Source organism: Hippichthys cyanospilos, chromosome 16, assembly GCF_059441005.1.
Source record: "Hippichthys cyanospilos isolate Australia breed blue-spotted pipefish chromosome 16, RoL_Hcya_1.0, whole genome shotgun sequence".
In the NCBI taxonomy this organism is placed as follows: domain Eukaryota; kingdom Metazoa; phylum Chordata; class Actinopteri; order Syngnathiformes; family Syngnathidae; genus Hippichthys; species Hippichthys cyanospilos.
Genome location: NC_142384.1, coordinates 16,045,009 through 16,064,727, shown reverse-complemented (window position 1 = coordinate 16,064,727; position 19,719 = coordinate 16,045,009). Strand labels below are relative to the sequence as shown.

Genomic DNA, 19,719 nt, shown 5'->3' with positions numbered 1-19,719 from the left:
AAAATTGACCATATTTCCAATTTTGAATGGCAATAAATAAGCCCGACATGGGCTAATGCTGTGTGTGGGCATATTGGAAGTCATCATGTTTTGACAATATATGTAATATTTCAGCCTCCGTGTGTTTTTGGGTCAAGTTGGGTCAAAATCCCCCCCCCCCAAAAAAAAGAACTTAATTGAGAAAGGTATAAACATCTTCCAATATACAGTTGTGCAGCAACCTCCACACAAAATGCCACTTCCTTGTGTTAGGAATGAGGATAATGGCAGAAAAAATTCTTTTGTCTCAGTACTTCCTCTTGCTTACACACCCACACTTAAGTAGACATTTCTTGAATCATCCTTGGCAATTGCCATCTTTGACCATATGAGAAGATCTGATATGAACCCATCACCTGTAAACACGATTTAACGACTAGACAAACTTGTTCTCTGCTTAAAGATGGTTGACTGCAAGATTTCCTGGAAGGAACGATATTTAATTGTCAGTTTCCCTTTTTGTTATTTAAAGAAAGACGTAAAATAAAACAATCAAATGAATACATTTTTGAGCACACAGTGCCATTTTATTTGTTAGAAACATTCATTCATACGAATCAAAAATTACTCACTAAAACAGTTAAACAATAAAATGTAAAATGCGGAAAAGAATCAATTGTACTTGCGCAACCACTTTAACCGGTAAACGACTTCACTATAAGTGCCTTTACTAGAATCACGCTTGGTCGCCCAAAAAATTATGCCTCATCTAATATAACATGAAAATCTCCAAGAAAATTGGTTCAGACTTTACTCATGAACCTCAAGATCTCTAACAACTTGACATTTAAACTTGTAAACGCACTTCTTTTCAAACAAGGCGAATAATAACATTTCTTGAAAGTATTCAAACATCGCCCCCTACTGGAGATGTATGAGACAGCCACGGCCCAGACACGGAGATTAGATGGCATATGTTGCGAACATCCATTATTCCAGCTTCTATACTGTTTTTCTACACCCAGCCACAGAATTCACTATTAAGTTTGCTTTTATTTAGTACACTTCAGATTTTTCTGCATGCTTTCCTCAGGTATTACGTTTCTGATGTGAAAATGGAGTGATTTCTTAATGTTTCACATTCAGACCTAAGGACAATTTAGAGTCCTGGGTGGCCAATGTTGACATTCATTCCAGTGATGATAATACACATTTATGTTTTTGTTAGATTACAATATTACAAAAATATAACATATAACGCATGTGATTTATTTATGATTTTGGATAGCTGGACCCAATTAGACCCTGACATCTTACCATGTCTAAATCGTAGATAGATTTAGAGCAGTATAGACCAAATTAGTTGTGATACAGATGACTCCTATCAAATTACAGAGGCTGGACAACCCGTGGTTGCGGCCGAACGTTCTTTTGTACGCTCGATACTTTGGGTCTCGCTCTTTGAGTTTAGCGTACGCTTCCTTTTCGGCACTCAGTCCGACCTGGTTGCCAAGACCGTGCTCCTTCTCCACCTCCCTCATCTGGAACATCAGCTCAGTTGTTGCCGGACCAAACCACTGCGCGTTTAGACCCGCCGTCACCAACGCCACAAAATATAGAATCATCTGCGAAAGAACACAATCCAAGACAACATAAGCAAACATTTGCAAACGTGGCAGCACAGGGGTGTCTAAACTGCAGTCGGGGGGGCCATTTGAAAAACTTTGGACACCCCTCTGATAATACGAAGTTTTACCTGCACTGTTTCATGTGTGTCCAGCAGCTCTCTTGGGTGATACACTGCGTAAATCGCAAGGCTGACAAAATGGCTTCCCAGCAGACAGTAGAAATAAACTGGGAAGAGTTTACTCTGCACTAGGCCGAAGGTGTGCCGAGACACCTGCCACACCAAAGCAAAACCTGCAGGCATCGAAAGTAAAATTTAAAAAGACGAGCGCATTTAAATTCTGAATTTATATGATTCTTCTTACCTGCAATAAAAGAGACCCAGACCTGCATGCCCCAGGTAAAGGAAAGCACCAGGAGGTGTAACACTTTAATCAGGTCTGAGGGAACCCCCTCTGTTGCCATGGTGACACTACATGAAGTGATGGATAAATAGTTAATTCATTCGCAAGGCATAAAAAAAACACAGCAAGTATGCTGGATTCATAATAATACTAAAGATGTACATCTATAATATTATGTCAAACGAGAGGCTGCAAATTCCGCACTTTAAATTCGTTTTAAGTCAAAGTGTTCTCTCGTGTTTACGCTCTCTCTAAAAGCAATGATGTTCCAAGCTGATAAACAGTTAAGAGTGTATCTTACAGGGTGAAGCTTGTGCTTGCAACAGATAAGGACATGTTTGTATAAACAAACTGCGTAAGAAAGGCATTTTTGATCAAAGAAATGCATATGCAAGATGAAAAGGTAAACGTTTCATAATTTTGTAATCCTACGTATTTACACAGTTGGAGTTTGGAGTAATTTTTGGAAGTATTAAATGATCATCACAAGGTCGTCTTGTTTGTGTTTTATAAGCAATGGTGCAAGCTCGGGCGACGACTCCGAATATTAAAAGCAAGAAAAAATCGGGACAAACCTTATTTTCCTGCGTCTGAAATTCAATGTTATTACTTGACAATCGTTCAGAGTGCAGCCGAGTGAACGATGATTCTGACTTCCTGTGTTCTCCACAACCCCGCCTTCAGGAGTGACGCCAACCAATCGTATTTTGGGAAAATACTTGAGGACGCCCATCTCAACAGGTTTTATTTTGTAACCTTGTTTTATGGGATTATTTGTTTTACAAATTCCGATTTATTGCTCTGTAGTCAAAGGACGAATGTTTGCATGTATAAAATCATATACATAAATGTGTAAAGTACGTAACTTCCTGATATCAGTTTAATCAGAATTTGCGTTACATGATTTTTGATTGATACTTTACCTCAGTAAACATGGTGAAATTTTAGAAATGAACCGTGTAAAAATTAAGTCCCTGCACTTTGTGCTTGAGACGATTACGATTGTAAACATTCACAAATTTGATGCTCGGAATTTTTTTCCAGTGACGTCACCACTGTACCCTGGTGTATCCGCAAAAGGGAGTAAAATCAAGAATCAAAGATATTATTTCTGTTGGAGCGTCTTTCTGCAAAATAAAAACAGGTTCTGGAAATAAAATAATACTAGATCCGAATAGCAAGATCTTTGAACTGGAATAACACTATCGAAGGTACGTTTGCTTCCCATCGTGTTTCAATTGGTAAACAATGTTGCTAACTAGCTCTTGGACTGTGGTGACTTTAATAGTAGACTTTACGAGATAATTGATAATGCATGCGATTCTATATTCCTAACGAAGTCTGGAAGTATATGCCTCAATAGCATCTATCAATCTTGTGGATACCTGCAAGGCATATTGTGATTAAGATCATGCACAATAGCATGTAAGGCTAACAAGATCATGCACAATAGCGTGTAAGGCTAACGCAAGGCAATTGCATTGTCTTTCATTTTCCGCACGAACCATCCAAAAACCATCGGCTCTCTTCACCCTAAACAAGGAGCAAGACAGACATTGAAAGCATCATCATCATCATCATTCTCGTGATGCTTCCTTATTTGCAGTTGCTATCCGTTAATGTTTGGTTAGCCAACCAATTTAAATGTTACGATTCTAAAACGTTAAGCAGAATTCGGACTGTAAGTGTTTTTTTTTAAGAAACCAATAAATGCAAGATTTAATTAACATTTCTCAAGGTAATATCAGTAATAGACAAAAGTGTGACGGAAATATCCATTTGCGACACATTACACATTATGACGTCATCATCATGCGTCTCGCGGTTACCTTTTATTTAATTAGTCAAATTAGTTAAATTACATATGTTTTAACACGAAGTAGAAATCCTAAATGAAGTTACCTGTGCCCTATCCAAAAATGTGTCCTCGTCTAAACTTTCAAGTTTCAAGCAAATCCAAAGTTATTGTAGCAAAAATCAAGCAAGTGGAATCCAGATACTGCTTGTCATGTCCCATAATGACTCTCTGCAAAATATATGTATTTATTAAGTACTTATATTTATTTCAAATACACTCCATTCCATCTAATGATTTCCTGTCCCCCTACTCATCTATACTTTAAATTAAATGTATAACTGACATCAAGTGTGATTAATCAAGTATGGATTTGTTTTTCTCTCATTTAGAATTTTCCTAGAATACATTGAGGTTCATTGTTTTTGGAGCGTCATGAATGTGAATCATGAACATTTTTTTTCTCAGCTGAAGGACAAGAAAAATGGGACGCAGAAAATCCAAGCGAAAGCCTCCCCCCAAGAAAAAAATGACAGGCAACTTGGACACCCAGTTCACATGCCCGTTTTGTAACCACGAGAAATCCTGCGATGTGAAAATGTAAGTTCAGCTCAAAACGCCTTGGGAACACACTGTGAAGCATTCGTCGACAAATACTTTTTCTTTCCAGGGAGCGAACACGAAACACGGGAATTATTTCATGCAGCGTTTGCTTGGAGGAGTTCCAGACGCCGATAACCTGTATCCTTTAAAAAAAAAATGCCTTTCAGACTTTTAGGTGAAACGTGTGTCATATTTCTTTAGTATTCATCCTCAACTAATTTTGAGTGTTTCCGATGTTTCAATCTAGAAGAATGCAAATTTCAAATTGCATTAGGGTGCAATTTGTAGAAATATTAATTATATATAATAGTATTATACTAGTTTTGTATCAGTGAAATTCCTCAACACAACAACAACATAGTCTCTTTGGACCAAATAATCACAGGCAAATTCTCTTGTTTAAGCAAAAATATCTGCCAATGGGGTAAGAATTATTTTCTTGCCAGGAAAATCTAATTCATGACTTTTTTTTCTGAATGTTTTTAGGAACGATTTTAGTTCAGAAACCAGTCAGGAATTCTTAATTTAAGCAGGTTGCGATAGAATACTTTGAATGATTTTATTAATTTGAAGCAATGACTGCAATGCAGAAGATTTACGTAGACATAATTCTAATGTGTAATTTAATATACATTATGGGAAAACGTAGGTACCTTGCTGTAAATGTTTATAACGATGCTTATGAGTAGGTCCTTTCTTATAATAAAAGCTAAGAATTCAAAATCACATTTTTATCTTATGAGAAAAAATATAAATGTTTTGAGCAAAGAAATCTTAAGAAAATTCTAAATTTATTATCTTTAAAATAAGCATTCCTGTCTTATCTTTTTTTGCTACGCAAGATATAAATAGAATATATTTATTATTATTAGGCTTTTTTATCTTCTCAAAATGAACTTTTTGCAGTGTTGAAGAAAAGTTAAGCTTGGGAATATGCCTCTCAAAATTTCGCAATTTCCTTAAGTATTTTTCAACAGATCTCTCGGAACCGGTGGATGTTTACAGTGACTGGATAGATGCGTGTGAGGCAGCCAATCAGTGATCATTTCTTCACCCCACAACTGGTACATCAGCTTCTTGTTTCGCGAAGCACCATAGCTATACAGTATTTCCATAAATGCTACATTGAATGAGGAATCATATGTCAACTTTGCAATGTGTTTATTTATGTATATGGTTAGCACTGGTTAGCATTTTTCTGAAATACGTAGTGTTTAATTTACCCGCATTTAGATTCATACATTTTTGCTATATGCGTGGAACAAACCCAGCGTTTCACATTTCATCATGTCATTCCATGCAGCTATATTTTTCACTATTTGTATTTCTTATTTGAGTCCCTTTCGGAGAAACTTGTTTGTAAAATCGCCGTTATTATACCTTTTATTATGCTCTCCACTGGTATTTTTTTGTTGTTAGTTAGAGATCTTTTCTAGTTGATTTCATTTCAATCAATGAATAATAATGATGAATAAATAAAAAGACTTGTGTAATATTATCTTATCAATACGTTTAAGTCAAGTATGTACAAAGAGTTAAAGTGAAACTAAATGGTCTGTATTTTGCAACTGTTCCAAAAAAGTTGATTTGATTTCTTTTAAGAAACACAAACTTCTGATTTGTGTTTGAGATCATTACAGTACATCAGAATTTCAGTTTTCAAGTGTTTTTATTGCACAAATGTCATGTTTAGTGAAAGCTAAAATAGAAAGACATTTGAATATTGTTGAAACACAGCCTACTTTTTCACAGGTGACATTTTACGATTGACTCAACGTTTGATATAGTTTAGAATACGCGGATCAGTAAATGCACTGTAAAAATCCTATCTCCATTGCTAAAATGCATTTTTATTCAAATAAAGGAATGTTAAAAGGTTGAACTTGGTTCACATGCTTTTTTTTTTTTGTCTTGTGAAACTTTTCAAACGCTAGATGGTGCTCTACTCCAAAGCTGCAAGGCTACCAATTTGAGCGCAGTGACTGTAAATCTCAACAATATGAACCACACTGTGGCACTTCATCATCTGAAATATGTACTCCGACATTATGCGCATATTCCTTATTTCCTAACAAACGAATCCGGCAGCAGCTCGTGGCACTATTAGCAACATTAAATTCAAGACATTTGGTGAGGTACAGCAATACGATACGGTATCTTTAAAAAAAAAGAAAAAAAAGCAACAGCATCAAGCTGGGGAGAGCTCAAAGGCAATTCGAATTTTCTACTCAAGTTAAATAATTTATTGACCCTCTCCATAGGTTTTCATTATAATTAAACGGCAAAATTTGAGGTCACGTTCCACACATCCAGCGGAATAGCCTACACCTGGAATGGTGGCTAATTATTAAGTGGGTGAGAAAATCAATATAGGCGCTCATAAAAAAAAAAGTCCATATGCCGTAAATATATTAGTCCTGCAACTCCACTCGTCAGCCATGGCCAGGGGGAGGGGTTTCCACGGGCCTGCCAACTTTCAATGTGGACATTGATTGCACTCCCAAAGGTCAGTAGCACCAACGCGGTAACTCGTCCATGACTAAAACTGCCAAATTCTGTCTTGTCTGGCTGTCTAATTAGGACTAGAACGTTCTTAAAAATGATCTATAAATAGCAAAGATATTGAGTGTCGGGGTCAGTGATGAAATACCTTTAAGGATGAAGTTAACTATTGCGATACCCGCCGAAAGACAAACGTTTACCAAGAGTAGAAAATAATTCGGGAAAAAAAAAAAGGGCGGGGATGGAGGCGACAATCTGTGTTTAAATAACAGTCTGGGGGGGGGGGGGGGGGGTTGCTCGTCGCAAAGTCACGGTTGGTTATCTAAAGTTTAGCGTAGAAGAAGTGGGAGGGGCTTTTGAGGTCGCTTGCGGTTCTCTTAGTCAGAGTACTGGTTGTAGCCGTCAAACTCCGCCTCGCTCCCGTTGTTGTAGTAGGCGTCGGCGGGGGCGGCGCAGTACTTGTTGTCGTAAACCTGGCGGGGGAGGCCGTAGGTGGTCATGCCCTGCTGGGAGGCCACTTTGTTGGTGCCCATCTGCAGCGATATAGTGGTGGTGTCGCAGTTTTCCAGCTCCAGCTTCTTGTCGAAGATGTGCCTCCTTGTTCCCGGCGCAGTCATTCCGGACTGCGGAGAAAATACAAAGAAAGAAAGAAATCACCCCGGCTAGCCGCCATCCATCGTTTGTCAAATGAATATTGCATTAAAGTAGCAGAGTTGAGGACAGGAAGTGACAAAATTAAAGAAATGTGCCTTTACGTAATTAAAGGAAATTGTTAATTGAATTTTTCATTACCTAAATAAACGTTTCATTAATTAAATATAAAATGTTAAAAAAAATGTTTCATTGAAAGTGTCAATTAATTAAACGTTTCATTATTTATATAAATGTTTAGTTAATTACCGTAGTTTTCGGTCTACAAGCCGCAACTTTTTTCTCATTATTTGAGACCTGCGGCTTGTAGTCCAGTACATTTTATCTGCTGTTTTTTTTTTTTTTTTTTTTTTGCCTAGCCACCAGGAGACAATCCCCCAGTAAAGCAAATGTGTATATCTGTTCATGGTGAAAATTTCGGGAAAAACTATGAAAGTATTCATCCAGCCATCTATTTTCTATAAATATGATAGTGCTAAACATGGCAGGCCTGTTCCATTAAAAAAAAAAAAACAAATAAATAAAACCTACCACATATCGTGCAAAATATCATGTCGTGCAAAATATTAGGTATTTGTAGCTTTCCTGCACTGTGCAGGATTTGTAAGGTGCATGTGTGCATGCGGTAAAGTGACTGTTGAAGTGAAATAAATTAGCTTCATTAATTCAGTCAAATTTTTCATTAAAGCCCACAAAAATAACAGCCACTTGTCAATTTGGTCACAAAATAAAACAAAAATGCAACGCATATAACCCGAATGAATATTGTGTCTTCTCACCTGATTGGCTCCTTTGTTAGTACCCATCTGTAGACTGATGGTGGACTGGTCCATCGGGTTGTCCATGCCCATCCTCGAGTCAAAAAGATGGCGCCTCGTGCCGTATGAAGTCATCCCTTTTTGACTGGCGAGCTTATTGGTGCCCATCTAGAGATAAAATGACCATCTGTGAATATTATTTGAATAGAAATACGTGCGATCCATTGTAGCATTTCTTCTGTGTTGATGATGTTATCTTTGAGCTTGTTGTGGAAGATGATGTTGCTTCTGACCTGCAAACCGATGATGTTGCGTCCCTCCCGGAGCTTTTCCGGAGCAAAGCGACGCTGCTGCTTTTCCGCATACTTGACCCCAATGTCATATTTGGAGTGGAAGCCTTTTGACTTGGCCTGAGGACATATGGAATAAAAGTGTGAGCATTTGTGCAGCGTTGCTCTACTCCATCATTTTATAAGTTGTTGTTCACTGCGGGATGTGTTTTGTACGCTGGCCCTGAAGTGCAAATCACACAAAGCAAAATTAAGCAAACAAAATAAAGTAATGGCAAAAAAATTAAAAATAAACACCTTACGGAAGAGAAGCAAATGGGAAAGAAAGACCAGGAACCAGAAAAACAAAACAAGAAAAAGACAGCAACAAGAAAAAGGAAGCAAACAAGAAACACACGCAAGAAAAAAAAAGCAAGGAGTGTGGACTCATTCTTGATAGGACGACAAGAGGCCACTTGATTGGATGTGAACAACTTTCAACAGCACATTAATTCGAATTTCTTTTTCCTTTAAAGAAAAAAAAGCGCTACCAGTGATTCAAACGATATAGCTGTTTTTTCTTGTTTGCTTTATTTCCTGTTTGCATCCTTTTTCTTGTCTGCATCTTTTTTCCTGTTTGCCTCTTTTTACCTGTTTGCATCTTTTATCTTGTGTGCTTCTCTAGTGTAAGGTGTTTTTGAAACGTGAGAGATTAAAACGGTATTGCTGTTTTTTCGCGATTGCTTCTTTTTTGTTTTCATTTTTTGTCTGCTTTTTTTCCTGTTTGCTTCTTTTTTCATTTACTTTTTGTTTGCTTATTTCTTTTGTTTACTCCTTTTTTATCTGCTTCTTTTCTCTTGTTTACTACTTTTTTATCTGCTTCTTTTTTCTTGTTTGCTTCTCTCTTACAGAAGTTTGTGTTTTTTATTTTCAATTACCATTTTTTGTTTGCTTCGTTTTTTGTTTGTGTGATTTGCACTTTGGGCCACCGTAGTTTTAGTTTGTTGTTTGCTACACAATTTTTTTTATTTAGTTTCGCTACGGAATATTATAGAAAAGCTTCATGTTCTAATTCCATGTTTTTCAATGACAAATAACATTAAAATAAGACATGATTACAGGGCCAACGTTTTATTATGCAGTCTGGTAGTGTGTTTACGGGTTTCAGATTAACTGCGATCAATTAATCACAGTCATAGTTAAAGCATTATTTTCTGTAATGGCTTTAATCTACCGGTAATTTTTACTCTCCAACTTTCAGTTTTAACTGTGACGTTCAGTGATCCTTCTCCTCTCTGCAAAGACTCATTGAAGAATTTTCTCCCAACATAAACTACTAGGTTGCCTCCGAAGACAAAATACAGCGGCAAACTTGGTCATGTTTTTGCAGTGCAACGACCTCGGCGTGTTGAGGTCACCTTTACACAAGCGCGTGGCGTAACATGGGCGAGTAGCTCTTTGGGTCCAGAGTCAGTAGTTTGTTTGCATTTCAAAAAGAAGAAACGCTCCTTTGAGGACAGCGATGTCCGAATTCTGGAACGGGAGGACTGCGGCTTTGAAAGTATAAAATAATCCATCCACTAAATGTCAAAATAGGAAAAAGAAAATTCTAAATTGATTATAACATTGCCTCGATACAAAATCCCTCCTTCAAATCTTGTCTCATTCCACGGGAAGAATGATCCTAATGAGTTGTTTTGCCAGGCAAGTTTGCTATGCTCATTTTCATTCTCCAGCCACACTGAGAAATAATAACAACAGAACCATATCGCGACTTCTGCAGGGAGGCGCCACACCTCACATTTTAGCACGGAGAAAGACTTTTGGACCAAAGATATAACAAGAAAAAGTCCTTTGTTGATTACCACGACCAGGAAGACTGCAGATCCACAGACACAGGTTGCAGTCTGATGTATTTATTTTAAGGCTTGTTTATGGTTGTTATTTTTGTGGGATTCATGAAAAATTTGACTGATGTAATGAAACTGATTTATTTCACTTCAACAGTCACTTTAATGCATGCACCTTACAAATCCTGCACAGTGCAGGAAAGCTACTAAATACATAATATTTTGCACTACATGATATTTTGCATGATGTTATGTAGTAAGTTTTATTTATTTGTATTTTTTTTTGTTTGTTTTTGATGGAACATGCCTGCCATGTATTTATTTTAAGATAAATCCAACTGCAAAATTTCGTCCTCACCATTCCTGCCAGAGCGATGAGAGTGGACTGGACCTGAGTATGGTTGACATTCTCAAACAGGTCATTGGCCTCAAAGATGTCGTGAGGTTTCAGGCCGTACTCTGTGATCGCGCGGACAAAATTGCCAATGTTCTCCAACTGAGGAGGACAAAGAAGAATTGAATTAGCTGGGAAATCAATCAAAGCTTTACATGGTGTTCGTGCATTTTATATTTATTTATTTCAATCAACTATACTAATCCAATGTGTTGTATCTTAGTTTCAATACAATAGAAGAGAGATCACATGACAAGTGGATCCGTCATTACCTGGTGCCAGTTTTGACTGGAGTGATTGATCTTTCTCACAGAGCCCGGCTGGAGAACGTTAATGAGTCTGCAAAGAATCAGAGATTATGATGATGATGATGATGTGGAACTTCATCACACTAAGCCTCTACTTTATGTTTCTGTCGCAACTATTCGTTTTGTTCTTTTTGAGATGGAAGTGATTGATCAAAAGAATTCCAGTTTCAGCCTTAACTAATCATTTTGTTTGATCAAAACCACTTCTGCTAAAGGGTGCTTTTTCAAATGGAATATGTCAGCAATAATTTTCAGCAATATGCCAGGTTGAAAATGGATATGCTTTGCATTAGTTCACAGGTGTCGAACTCCAGTCCTCGAGGGCCGGTATCCTACATGTTTTCAAACCTTTTCTCTCAAAAACACCTGATTCAAATGATTGGGATCGTTTGGAAGCTCCTGCAGAGCTTGCTAATGAGCTAATCATTTGAATCAGGTGTGTTGGGGAAAGAAAACCAGAAAACATGCAGGATGCCGGCCCTCGAGGACTGGAGTTCGACACCTATGCATTAGTTTAATCGCCTGTAATGATATTTTACGTCTGAAAAATAATTTTCACCGATGAATACTGTTACTTAATTCCTTGTTTCTAAATCTACGATTTCAGCGAACATTTAATTTCCCGTGTTATGCCGTGGTTCAAATGAACCCAAACACATCTTTAAGAATCTTGAAATTTGAACTAAAAAAGTAAAATATGAAAGCCAGGCTGGTTTTATCACATTTGTCTCGAAGTTCCAGGTGAAAAAGAATGCTAGGCTAAAATTTAGACGCTAAATGGCTGGGCCCTGCATATTTGTTGGTTCCATAGTTCCATATTTAACTCCACAAAAAAACGTTTCCAGTGTCAATAGAAAATAAGCATTGACGTGCGATTATAAAGGCAGAGCTTTTGATGTAGCTTTTGGCGTTTATGGCAGCAGAAAACACACTTACTCGCAGAGCAGGACGCCATCTTTCAGACTCTCCATGAAGTTTTCTCCGATCTTCTTGCTGGTAACATCTTGAATCCATAGCCTTAGCGCATCCTCCATATGAGGGTCATACTTCCCAGCCAACTGAGGACAGAGCAAGGGTTGAACTTTATGATGAGGCGAAACCAAGATCCAACTCGACCTCAAGTACTTGATGCAAATTGCGTGTGTGTGTAAATTACTGCACTGATCACTGTTTTTTACAGCCTTTAAAATAAGACGTCTGTTTGTATTTGCGACAGCTTTGAGGTCCACAATAAAAATGTGAAGCAAAAATTGCTCTGATTTTAAAAGCAAGGACAAATAGCCCTCTTTTGATCAGCATCTGGTTTTTGTTTTTCTGTAATTGCCTTTAATTAAGATGACTGTGATGTTTATTTTAAAGTGGTTTTAAAAGCCTTTTAATTGAGAGTAATTCATCACTCTTAATTCATTGTCACAAAAACGAACTTTTTTTTGTATTCATAATGATCAAACAAGAGAGCAATTTGAAGGGAAGAAAGACTTTCAAGTGTATTCTCGTTGTTCAAGGAATTACTGTAGTGCAGTGTTTCTCAAGTAGTGGGGGGGGGGGGGGGGGGGGGGGGGGGGGTGATGTCGGACGGCGCAGATGACCCCATGGAAAAAGCTTTGTTTTTTTTTAATTGAAAAATAAGAATGTTCATCTTTTTTCAGGCAATTTGATGCACTTGGTTATTTTTTTCAGTTTTAGACTAAGCTGTAACCTATATAAACACTGTAAAAAGAATCAATAGTTGTTGAAAGTTGATTTATATTGTTTTTTTGTTCGTGTTAAAAATGATACAGGTTTAGGGACGCGTATACAATTTTTATAAATAATGATCTTATTTATAGTTAGCACATCGAGTGGGGAAAAGTTTCCTCTTTCCTAGGGGGGCTTGGCAAAATATAATTGAGAAGCTCTGCTGTAGTGGTATAAGAAACTGGAATATAACAAATACAGTTTACATGAAATAACTAACAATCAAGTCAATGTATACTGTAAAAACAAGACAAAACTTTTTTTTTTTTTTTAAATACAGCAAATGGCACACTCCAAGCGCGGTCTGTTTAAAGCATGTCGACGGGGAAGAAGAAAGCGTCTACTTCTGTCCCCCTTTCCCGACTGTGTCATAGATAGGTCCTGACGGTCTGACATCAGTAGCCAACACAAGCAACATTTCCAAGCCGGAGGGATGGGGATGGTGTAGCTTCCACTAGATCACACCAAACTTGGGAGAAACAGCTTTCCCAGACACTCCGCCAGCCTCCCCCCTCCCTCTGACTAACCTACTCTCCCTTGTCCACGGGCCAAGCTCATATTTCTCACTCCCTCTCTGGCAGTCTGGCTTTTTGAGAGTATTCCCTTTTACAGTGAATGGCATTCAGCCTGATAAAGACAAGGCAACACGGAAAGGTCCCGCTTCAAGCCAAGGTGCTTTGGTTGCGCTGTTTTACTTCCGAGTCAATGCGTCATATCAGTTTCATTATTCTAAACCGTTAAAGAAAGCCTTTAGCAAAATACCGCATCACAATAGCACATCCCGTGATTTGTCATTCAGAGCCTGCAAATGGGTCTTATGTGATAAACTTGTGTAAACAACCCAAAAGATCAAGTTGTCTCTTTTTACCCCTCTCAATTGTTTGATTGGATTATAATTGTGAACAAAGTAAATCACTAAAGAACTTGAAGCACAGGACTTCACGGGACAGGTCAATATTCTAATAATATTTACCGTATTTCATACACTATAAGCCGCACCGGTTTATAAGTCGTACCACAAAAATTGAGAAAAAAAAAAACATTTTTGTCATGGATAACCCGCATCGGACTATAAGCCGCAGGTCATAACAGCATATTTTTACACAGAGATGGTATGTGGAAGTTTTATACATTTTTTTAAAACTTTTTTTTAATTACGCTTACAACAGTGTGAGCATATAAACACATTACACAGAATTCAGATATGTAATCATACGTATACAATCAAATACATATTAAATTACACGTAAAAAAATGGTCCTATTCATTTTTTACGTTTTAATACTATATTTTGAATACTCATTTTGAATACAGCCGTTGAGTCACATTTTTTTAGTTCTATTTCATTGATGCTCCACAAATTGACTCCTTGTATAGATATGCAAATTTGCTTTCCTGGTGACTGCCTCCTGGTGGCTAGTTTAAAAAAAAAAAAAAAGTTGCGGCTTATAGTCCTAAAAATACGGTATAATACATGTATGTGATAAAAAGCGATCGAAATACTGTATAGTGAATATTGCAAAAACAATATGTACTCTGTTACATTTATATTTGCCTGCAAATGTTAGCAAAGAATTCCCCTTATCAAATCAGTTTGAAGTTGCAATATTATTATTTTCCACAAGATGGCAGACATCATTTAGTAGCGGCATATAATCCAAGAGGGCCGGTATCCTGCATGTTTTCCAGCCTTCTATCGACAACACACCTGATTCAAATGATCAAGATCATATTCAAGCTCCTGCAGAGTTTGTGAATAAGCTAATCATTTGAATCGGGTGTGAGAAAAATGGAAAACGCAGGATACCGCCCCTCAAGGACTGCAGTTTGACACCCACTGTATGTAGAAGCCCTTCCACCTGTTGATCTCCACCAGAGACAAGTACGGTTGACTTTGTGGTACACAAGACTTTTGCGCGATGTGATTAGCTTAATATTTGGCATTTTACGCCAAATCGGCGATTACTTGCAATGTCATAATTTAACAGTTACAATGAACCATTTGTGGTGCATCACAAAAAAATGGATGCGCCTTGGAGAGCAAAAAAAAAGCTAGTAGAAATAAGAGAAAGAAAAAGATGAAAACATATTGCTGAAGATTTTCACAGGATCTTACGTGCATGAAAGTGCTATTTTAATTTTCCACTTTAAACTTCCTCCCATGCAAAAAAAAAAATCACAATTCAACTGAATTTCAGTGCATGCATCTGTATTTTTGCTGTTGTATTTCTTTTGCATTTCTTTTTTTTTTTTTATCTTTTGCAATATTTCCATCAGATAACCACGATGTGAGAAGTTCATACAGTTTCATCTCTGTCCTAAACTTTCATGAAGACGCTAAATGACGTGAAGGTGAACGATATTTGCTTTGCGGGAAGTACATTGTCATCTGGGATAGGCTCAAACTTCCAATTCAATCCAATCCAACTTTATGTGTTAAGCAGAGAACAAAACCGTGCTGCATAGCACCTTAAATTGTTGTATTATGAAAAACTGTTTTTACAAATATTAACTCTGCAGAATACCACACGTGAGTTGAAATACGCAAAATTGGAGGGTCCACTAGATAAATCTCCCAAATTCACGGGTGAGCTGCTGGCATGACCTTGTTTCAAGCAGACGAGCTGTTGTCCTGCTGTGTTCTGTCAGGACACTGTTTTGTCATTCCTGTCTTCCATGTAAACTGTTTAGGCGAAACACACTTTCTCAGGTTCCGAGCCGGGGCCCCGGTCACTCCTTAAAAGGCCCTTTGTTTATGAGCGACGTACCTGTCGGCCTCCCCGTTTCATGTGCGCGCCCCCCCTGACGTCCCCATGCTGGAACGTACCATCTGACTGTCACAGGAGGACTCAGTTAACACATCAAATAACTCACGGCAACAAAGTATCTATGATCCCGACGCTGAATCCCAACAAAGAGCAAACAAGGCGCGCCTTCTGATGAAGATATCTTCAAAACTATAAAAAATGACGATGACTGGATTGCTGTTGGAAGAACTACAGTCTGACCTTCCGCACAGTGAATTTGAGCTGCTCTGATTCATCACAACATACAATAGCCGACTGAGAGGGAAAACAAAGAATCCTGCTGTATCATCAAATCCCGCTTATTGGAAGTTGAAATGCTTGGAATATTCTTTACCGGTTACGCAATTTGCAGGTTCGGTGCTGGTTAAAAGGGTGTTAATGCAACTGTCTTGTACCAATATTTAGCAATAAGAGTTTTTGCAATTTGAATTCCATCCATAGAGGAAGTTATGTTTTTGTTGCAACTCTTTATGTTCAGTAGAGTTACAGAAAAGAAAGTGTAGATTTTGGGGGGAGACATTTTTCCTGGCCAGCTTCCAACTGAAAATATTTTTTGAACTGGTATTGTCATACAAGAAAGGGGCAAATAGGCTTAAATAAAAAAGATTTACTTATATCATTTAAAAATGTTGGTATGCCATAACCCATTTTTTTGTCAAAGTGGTAACTTTTGGTTGATCATTTCTAATCAACATTTACAACTATAAATAACCCTTTATTGGGAGGAATTTGGACAGCAAATGTTGTCCTGCCCCCTCAAACTAACTTTTTTTTGGGGCTCCTTTGTGTCATTTAACCCAGCTAAAACACCAGCTGCACTTCGAGTAAACACTTTGACTGTAGAGGGACAATTTGGTTTTCATCCAAATTAGGAGCTGAAAACGGTATTTTTCCAGATCTTGCTCCATAACTTGCTCACAAACCATGAAGATGTGATTTACTGATACGACAGACGTCGCTTAATGTGTTTTGTCTCTGAGTGTTTAACTGCGATCCGATTCCGAAGTAAAATGAAAGTCTTGATTAAAGTTGGGTTCGGGTTGGTTTAGGTTAGGAGTTCTCCATTTTTTTCTCAAACTCTCAGGGACCCCTTTTAGAAAGCAGATTTTGCATGGACCCCAATTTGCTAATGTTTACAGAAACAAAACAAAACAAAAAACATACAAACCAAACTTTTTAATCACCAACAGATTCAATTGGACAAGTACGGTATATTTGTTCCTTTTCAGCCATACTGACGGATACAAAATAATAAAACTGAGTCAGTTTCCCATCGGCTAAAGCAATCAGTTTTTAAAAGATTTTTCTAATTCAATAAACTAATTTAATGTTCATCAAATGTTTCCTGGCAAGATGATTTTATGTCTGCGTTTATTAAAATAAATTCCCCGCTAAAAAGTTTTGTTTTATTATTTTTGTTTGTATCCTTAGAAAGAAACACATTTCTAATTTTGGTCTAGTTTGGGAAACTGTATAAATATTCAAGTTATGCCACGAATGAATGTATACTTTCAATTCATCACAATCACATGTTCCTGCAGCTTGTACTTACCATGATTGTGGGAAAAAATGTGAGAAATATATGGCACCAGTCGAATGTTTTGAAAGCAGTGCTTCTAATAATAAAGGGGCAAGCGCAGATGATCCCAGGGAAGTGTAATTGTGATTAAAAAAAAAAAAAAAAATCAGGCATTTTGATGCACGAGGTTATTTTATTCCATTTTAGACTAACCTGTAACCCACATAAACACTGGAAAAAGTAGGTAACAGTTGTTGAAAGTTTACTTGTATTGCTTCCACACAGTATATTTTTACTTAATTTTAATAGATAATAATTTTGTTTGTATTAGGCCCTTTTTTTCCCAGGCACTTTGATGCATGTGAGTTTTTTCTGCTTTGACCTGTGTAAATGCTTTAAAAAAAGTTGGTTTATAATTCTTTTTCCTTTTGTCACTTTAAAAAGTTAGTTTTAGGTGTACTTGTGCAATTTTTATTGATGATGATGTTATTTATGGTCGATGTGCAAAATGTTTTCTCGTTTTTTTCGAGCACTTTGATGCACGTGGGTTTGTTTCTGCTTAAGCAAATCTTTGACCTGAATAAATGCTGTAAAAAGAAGTTAAAAGTTGCTTTGCAGATTATAATTAAGAAGAACTGCTCCAACGCAAATCTATCGCAGTTTTTGACAGGTACTGTACTCTACCGCAACACAGTCGCCGTTTGGGTCAAAACGGAAGCATCTTTGGCCAACGAATTAAAATAAAACAAAAAAAACTTGCCCTAAAGCACACACGTTTTAAGGTTGAGAAAAATACCCCATCTTACCTTACTCTTAACCTCTGCAGAAAGTCCGAACGCTGGTCCACTCCTGAAATGTTGTGACATGGTGCTGCTAACTGAGTCTATTTACAATGAGATTTAAAAATGGACGCGCAGGTCAGCGTTCGGAGTCCAGGACAAAGAAGCACGCGGGAAAGTCCCCAAAAATCCGCAAGTATCTTTTTTTATTCGAAGCCGTTCCGTTAGGACTTGGTGCTGAAGTGTGGAGGCGACTTTCCGACACTTTTCAGAAAGTGTTTTAAACGCTTCCCAACTGCGTCGCCTGTGATTGGCTTAGGCTCCGGGCCAATCACGACGCGGCTTCCTCATCGAAGCCGGTGATGTCATCGCTTTGGTATTAGATCCAATCAGTCACTTTTTCCACTTCCAGGGATGCTTTGCACTGATGCCGAGATGCACTTTTGCTCAAGTTATGTCACTATATTACGTGACTTAAAATATAGAAATATGTGTCATCTCAATATACGGTTTATGGACTGCTCAACTGCAGTCTATAAGCTAAGATATAAAAAGATGTAAAAAGTGATCATATGTCTTGTATACTTTACGTTAGATTGTTATTCTTGTTTTCTTTCTTCTTTTTCTTTCTTTTTTAAATTAGAATTGATCCTGTGATGTGGTCAGCCGTGGCATTTGCCTGGAGGACATTGAACTTCAAATGTATTCATTAACAAATAAGGAAGAAAAAAAAACTACCATATTAGTAGCAGAACAACTGTAACTGTGCACATTTGTACAAGGGACAATATGTTTGTATTGTTTTCACAGAAAAACTCTATTGAAGTTTCATTTTTATATATTTTGTTTGCCACATAGTGGTAACTGATGAAGGCTATAAATTGTTGCTGTTCCACTTCCAGTGAGACTCTTCTTGCAAGTTATATTGATCAATAAGGTTTACCTTTTCTAAGTGTCATTCTTTTGGGGTTTTGAGTAGCAGTAGTGTGCTACGGTGTGCTACTTGCTCAGCAAGTAGTGATGATCAATGAGTAGTGCTATTCTTAAAATGAAATAAAGTAAAGTTCAACCATGGACTCAGAACATAAAGGCTTGTTTCTCACAGTTTTGTGATCCGGGAGATGATTTTTGCCTCTCATTTAAGAGTCTCGTGTGGGGCCACCCACCCTTAAGCCTAGATTAGTAAAGGACTGCTGTCCTGGGATTCCCTCTAGAACTTTCTCTCTGTCAAGATCCATTTGTTGGTCACCATTCTCTCTAAGGCTCTCGTGGCTCTGATCTTGTTGTCCATATATGATCAACTCTGTGAAATGCTTTGGTTTTTCCACAGTTGTGACAGTTAATAAAAAAAAAAAAAAAACCTGACACGATGATCTTGAGAAAATAAAGCAAAGATGTTTTTGTTTTTGGAACCTATCCCAGATATGTGGCTTGATTCACTGTATTTTGTTGCAACGGCGATTTTCTCCACCTCGTGGCTGATTTTTCCATCTGATCATCTTAATTGGATGTCAAACATATATGTAATAATATATATTTTTGTCCTCCCAAATCATAGATGGACTATACTCAAGCAAACATATTTTCCTACCTCTTTGTCCTCAAGAGGGTCGCGGGCATGCTGGAGCCTATCCCAGCTGTCTTCAAGCAATAGGTTCCACTCTGAACTGGTTGCCAGCCAATCACAAACAGAGACAAATAACCATTCACACTCACAAACTCACCTAAGGATAATTCA

At 37.5% G+C, this 19,719-nt stretch overlaps 3 protein-coding genes across 5 annotated transcripts; 1 reads left to right on the top strand and 2 right to left on the bottom strand.

Annotated features, from left to right (window-relative positions):
* Positions 1-540: 540 nt before the first annotated feature.
* Positions 541-2,705, bottom strand: tmem205 (transmembrane protein 205). Its single transcript, XM_088436813.1, has 4 exons — positions 2,585-2,705; positions 1,971-2,077; positions 1,736-1,899; positions 541-1,604 (listed from the first exon to the last, which is right to left on the bottom strand). The coding sequence occupies exons 2-4, from the start codon at positions 2,068-2,070 to the stop codon at positions 1,302-1,304; spliced, it is 567 nt and encodes a 188-aa protein (XP_088292939.1). The 5' UTR covers positions 2,071-2,077; positions 2,585-2,705; the 3' UTR covers positions 541-1,301.
* elof1 (elongation factor 1) lies at positions 2,312-6,289 on the top strand. Of its 3 annotated transcripts, XM_088436815.1 has the most exons (5): positions 2,312-2,412; positions 2,635-2,750; positions 4,273-4,404; positions 4,475-4,545; positions 5,385-6,289. In XM_088436815.1, exons 3-5 carry the CDS (start codon positions 4,289-4,291, stop codon positions 5,447-5,449), a joined length of 252 nt encoding a protein of 83 aa, XP_088292941.1. In that variant the 5' UTR covers positions 2,312-2,412; positions 2,635-2,750; positions 4,273-4,288; the 3' UTR covers positions 5,450-6,289. The 3 variants fall into 3 exon arrangements, with proteins under 3 accessions (XP_088292941.1, XP_088292942.1, XP_088292940.1); XM_088436816.1 differs by lacking the exon at positions 2,312-2,412 and having other exon boundaries at positions 2,607-2,750; XM_088436814.1 differs by lacking the exons at positions 2,312-2,412; positions 2,635-2,750 and adding an exon at positions 2,962-3,220.
* Positions 6,058-18,256, bottom strand: cnn1b (calponin 1, basic, smooth muscle, b). The gene is made up of 7 exons (XM_088436812.1): positions 18,009-18,256; positions 12,076-12,197; positions 11,104-11,170; positions 10,796-10,933; positions 8,612-8,728; positions 8,340-8,486; positions 6,058-7,532 (listed from the first exon to the last, which is right to left on the bottom strand). Exons 1-7 carry the CDS (start codon positions 18,066-18,068, stop codon positions 7,287-7,289), a joined length of 897 nt encoding a protein of 298 aa, XP_088292938.1. The 5' UTR covers positions 18,069-18,256; the 3' UTR covers positions 6,058-7,286.
* Between the last annotated feature and the right edge of the window lie 1,463 nt (positions 18,257-19,719).

Bases quoted from the DNA above. Each gene is read 5' to 3' on its own strand.
- tmem205 (XM_088436813.1), bottom strand. From the start codon at position 2,070: ATGGCAACAGAGGGGGTTCCCTCAGACCTGATTAAAGTGTTACACCTC. The intron at 1,900-1,970 runs GTAAGAAGAATC...CGATGCCTGCAG, and splicing joins CTGGGTCTCTTTTATTGCAG to GTTTTGCTTTGGTGTGGCAG. The intron at 1,605-1,735 runs GTAAAACTTCGT...GTTCTTTCGCAG, and splicing joins ACACACATGAAACAGTGCAG to ATGATTCTATATTTTGTGGC.
- elof1 (XM_088436815.1), top strand. From the start codon at position 4,289: ATGGGACGCAGAAAATCCAAGCGAAAGCCTCCCCCCAAGAAAAAAATG. The intron at 4,405-4,474 runs GTAAGTTCAGCT...TTTTCTTTCCAG, and splicing joins AAATCCTGCGATGTGAAAAT to GGAGCGAACACGAAACACGG. The intron at 4,546-5,384 runs GTATCCTTTAAA...ATTTTTCAACAG, and splicing joins GTTCCAGACGCCGATAACCT to ATCTCTCGGAACCGGTGGAT.
- cnn1b (XM_088436812.1), bottom strand. From the start codon at position 18,068: ATGTCACAACATTTCAGGAGTGGACCAGCGTTCGGACTTTCTGCAGAG. The intron at 11,171-12,075 runs GTAAGTGTGTTT...GATTCTTTGCAG, and splicing joins GATGGCGTCCTGCTCTGCGA to ACTCATTAACGTTCTCCAGC. The intron at 10,934-11,103 runs GTAATGACGGAT...TGTCCTCCTCAG, and splicing joins CCAGTCAAAACTGGCACCAG to TTGGAGAACATTGGCAATTT.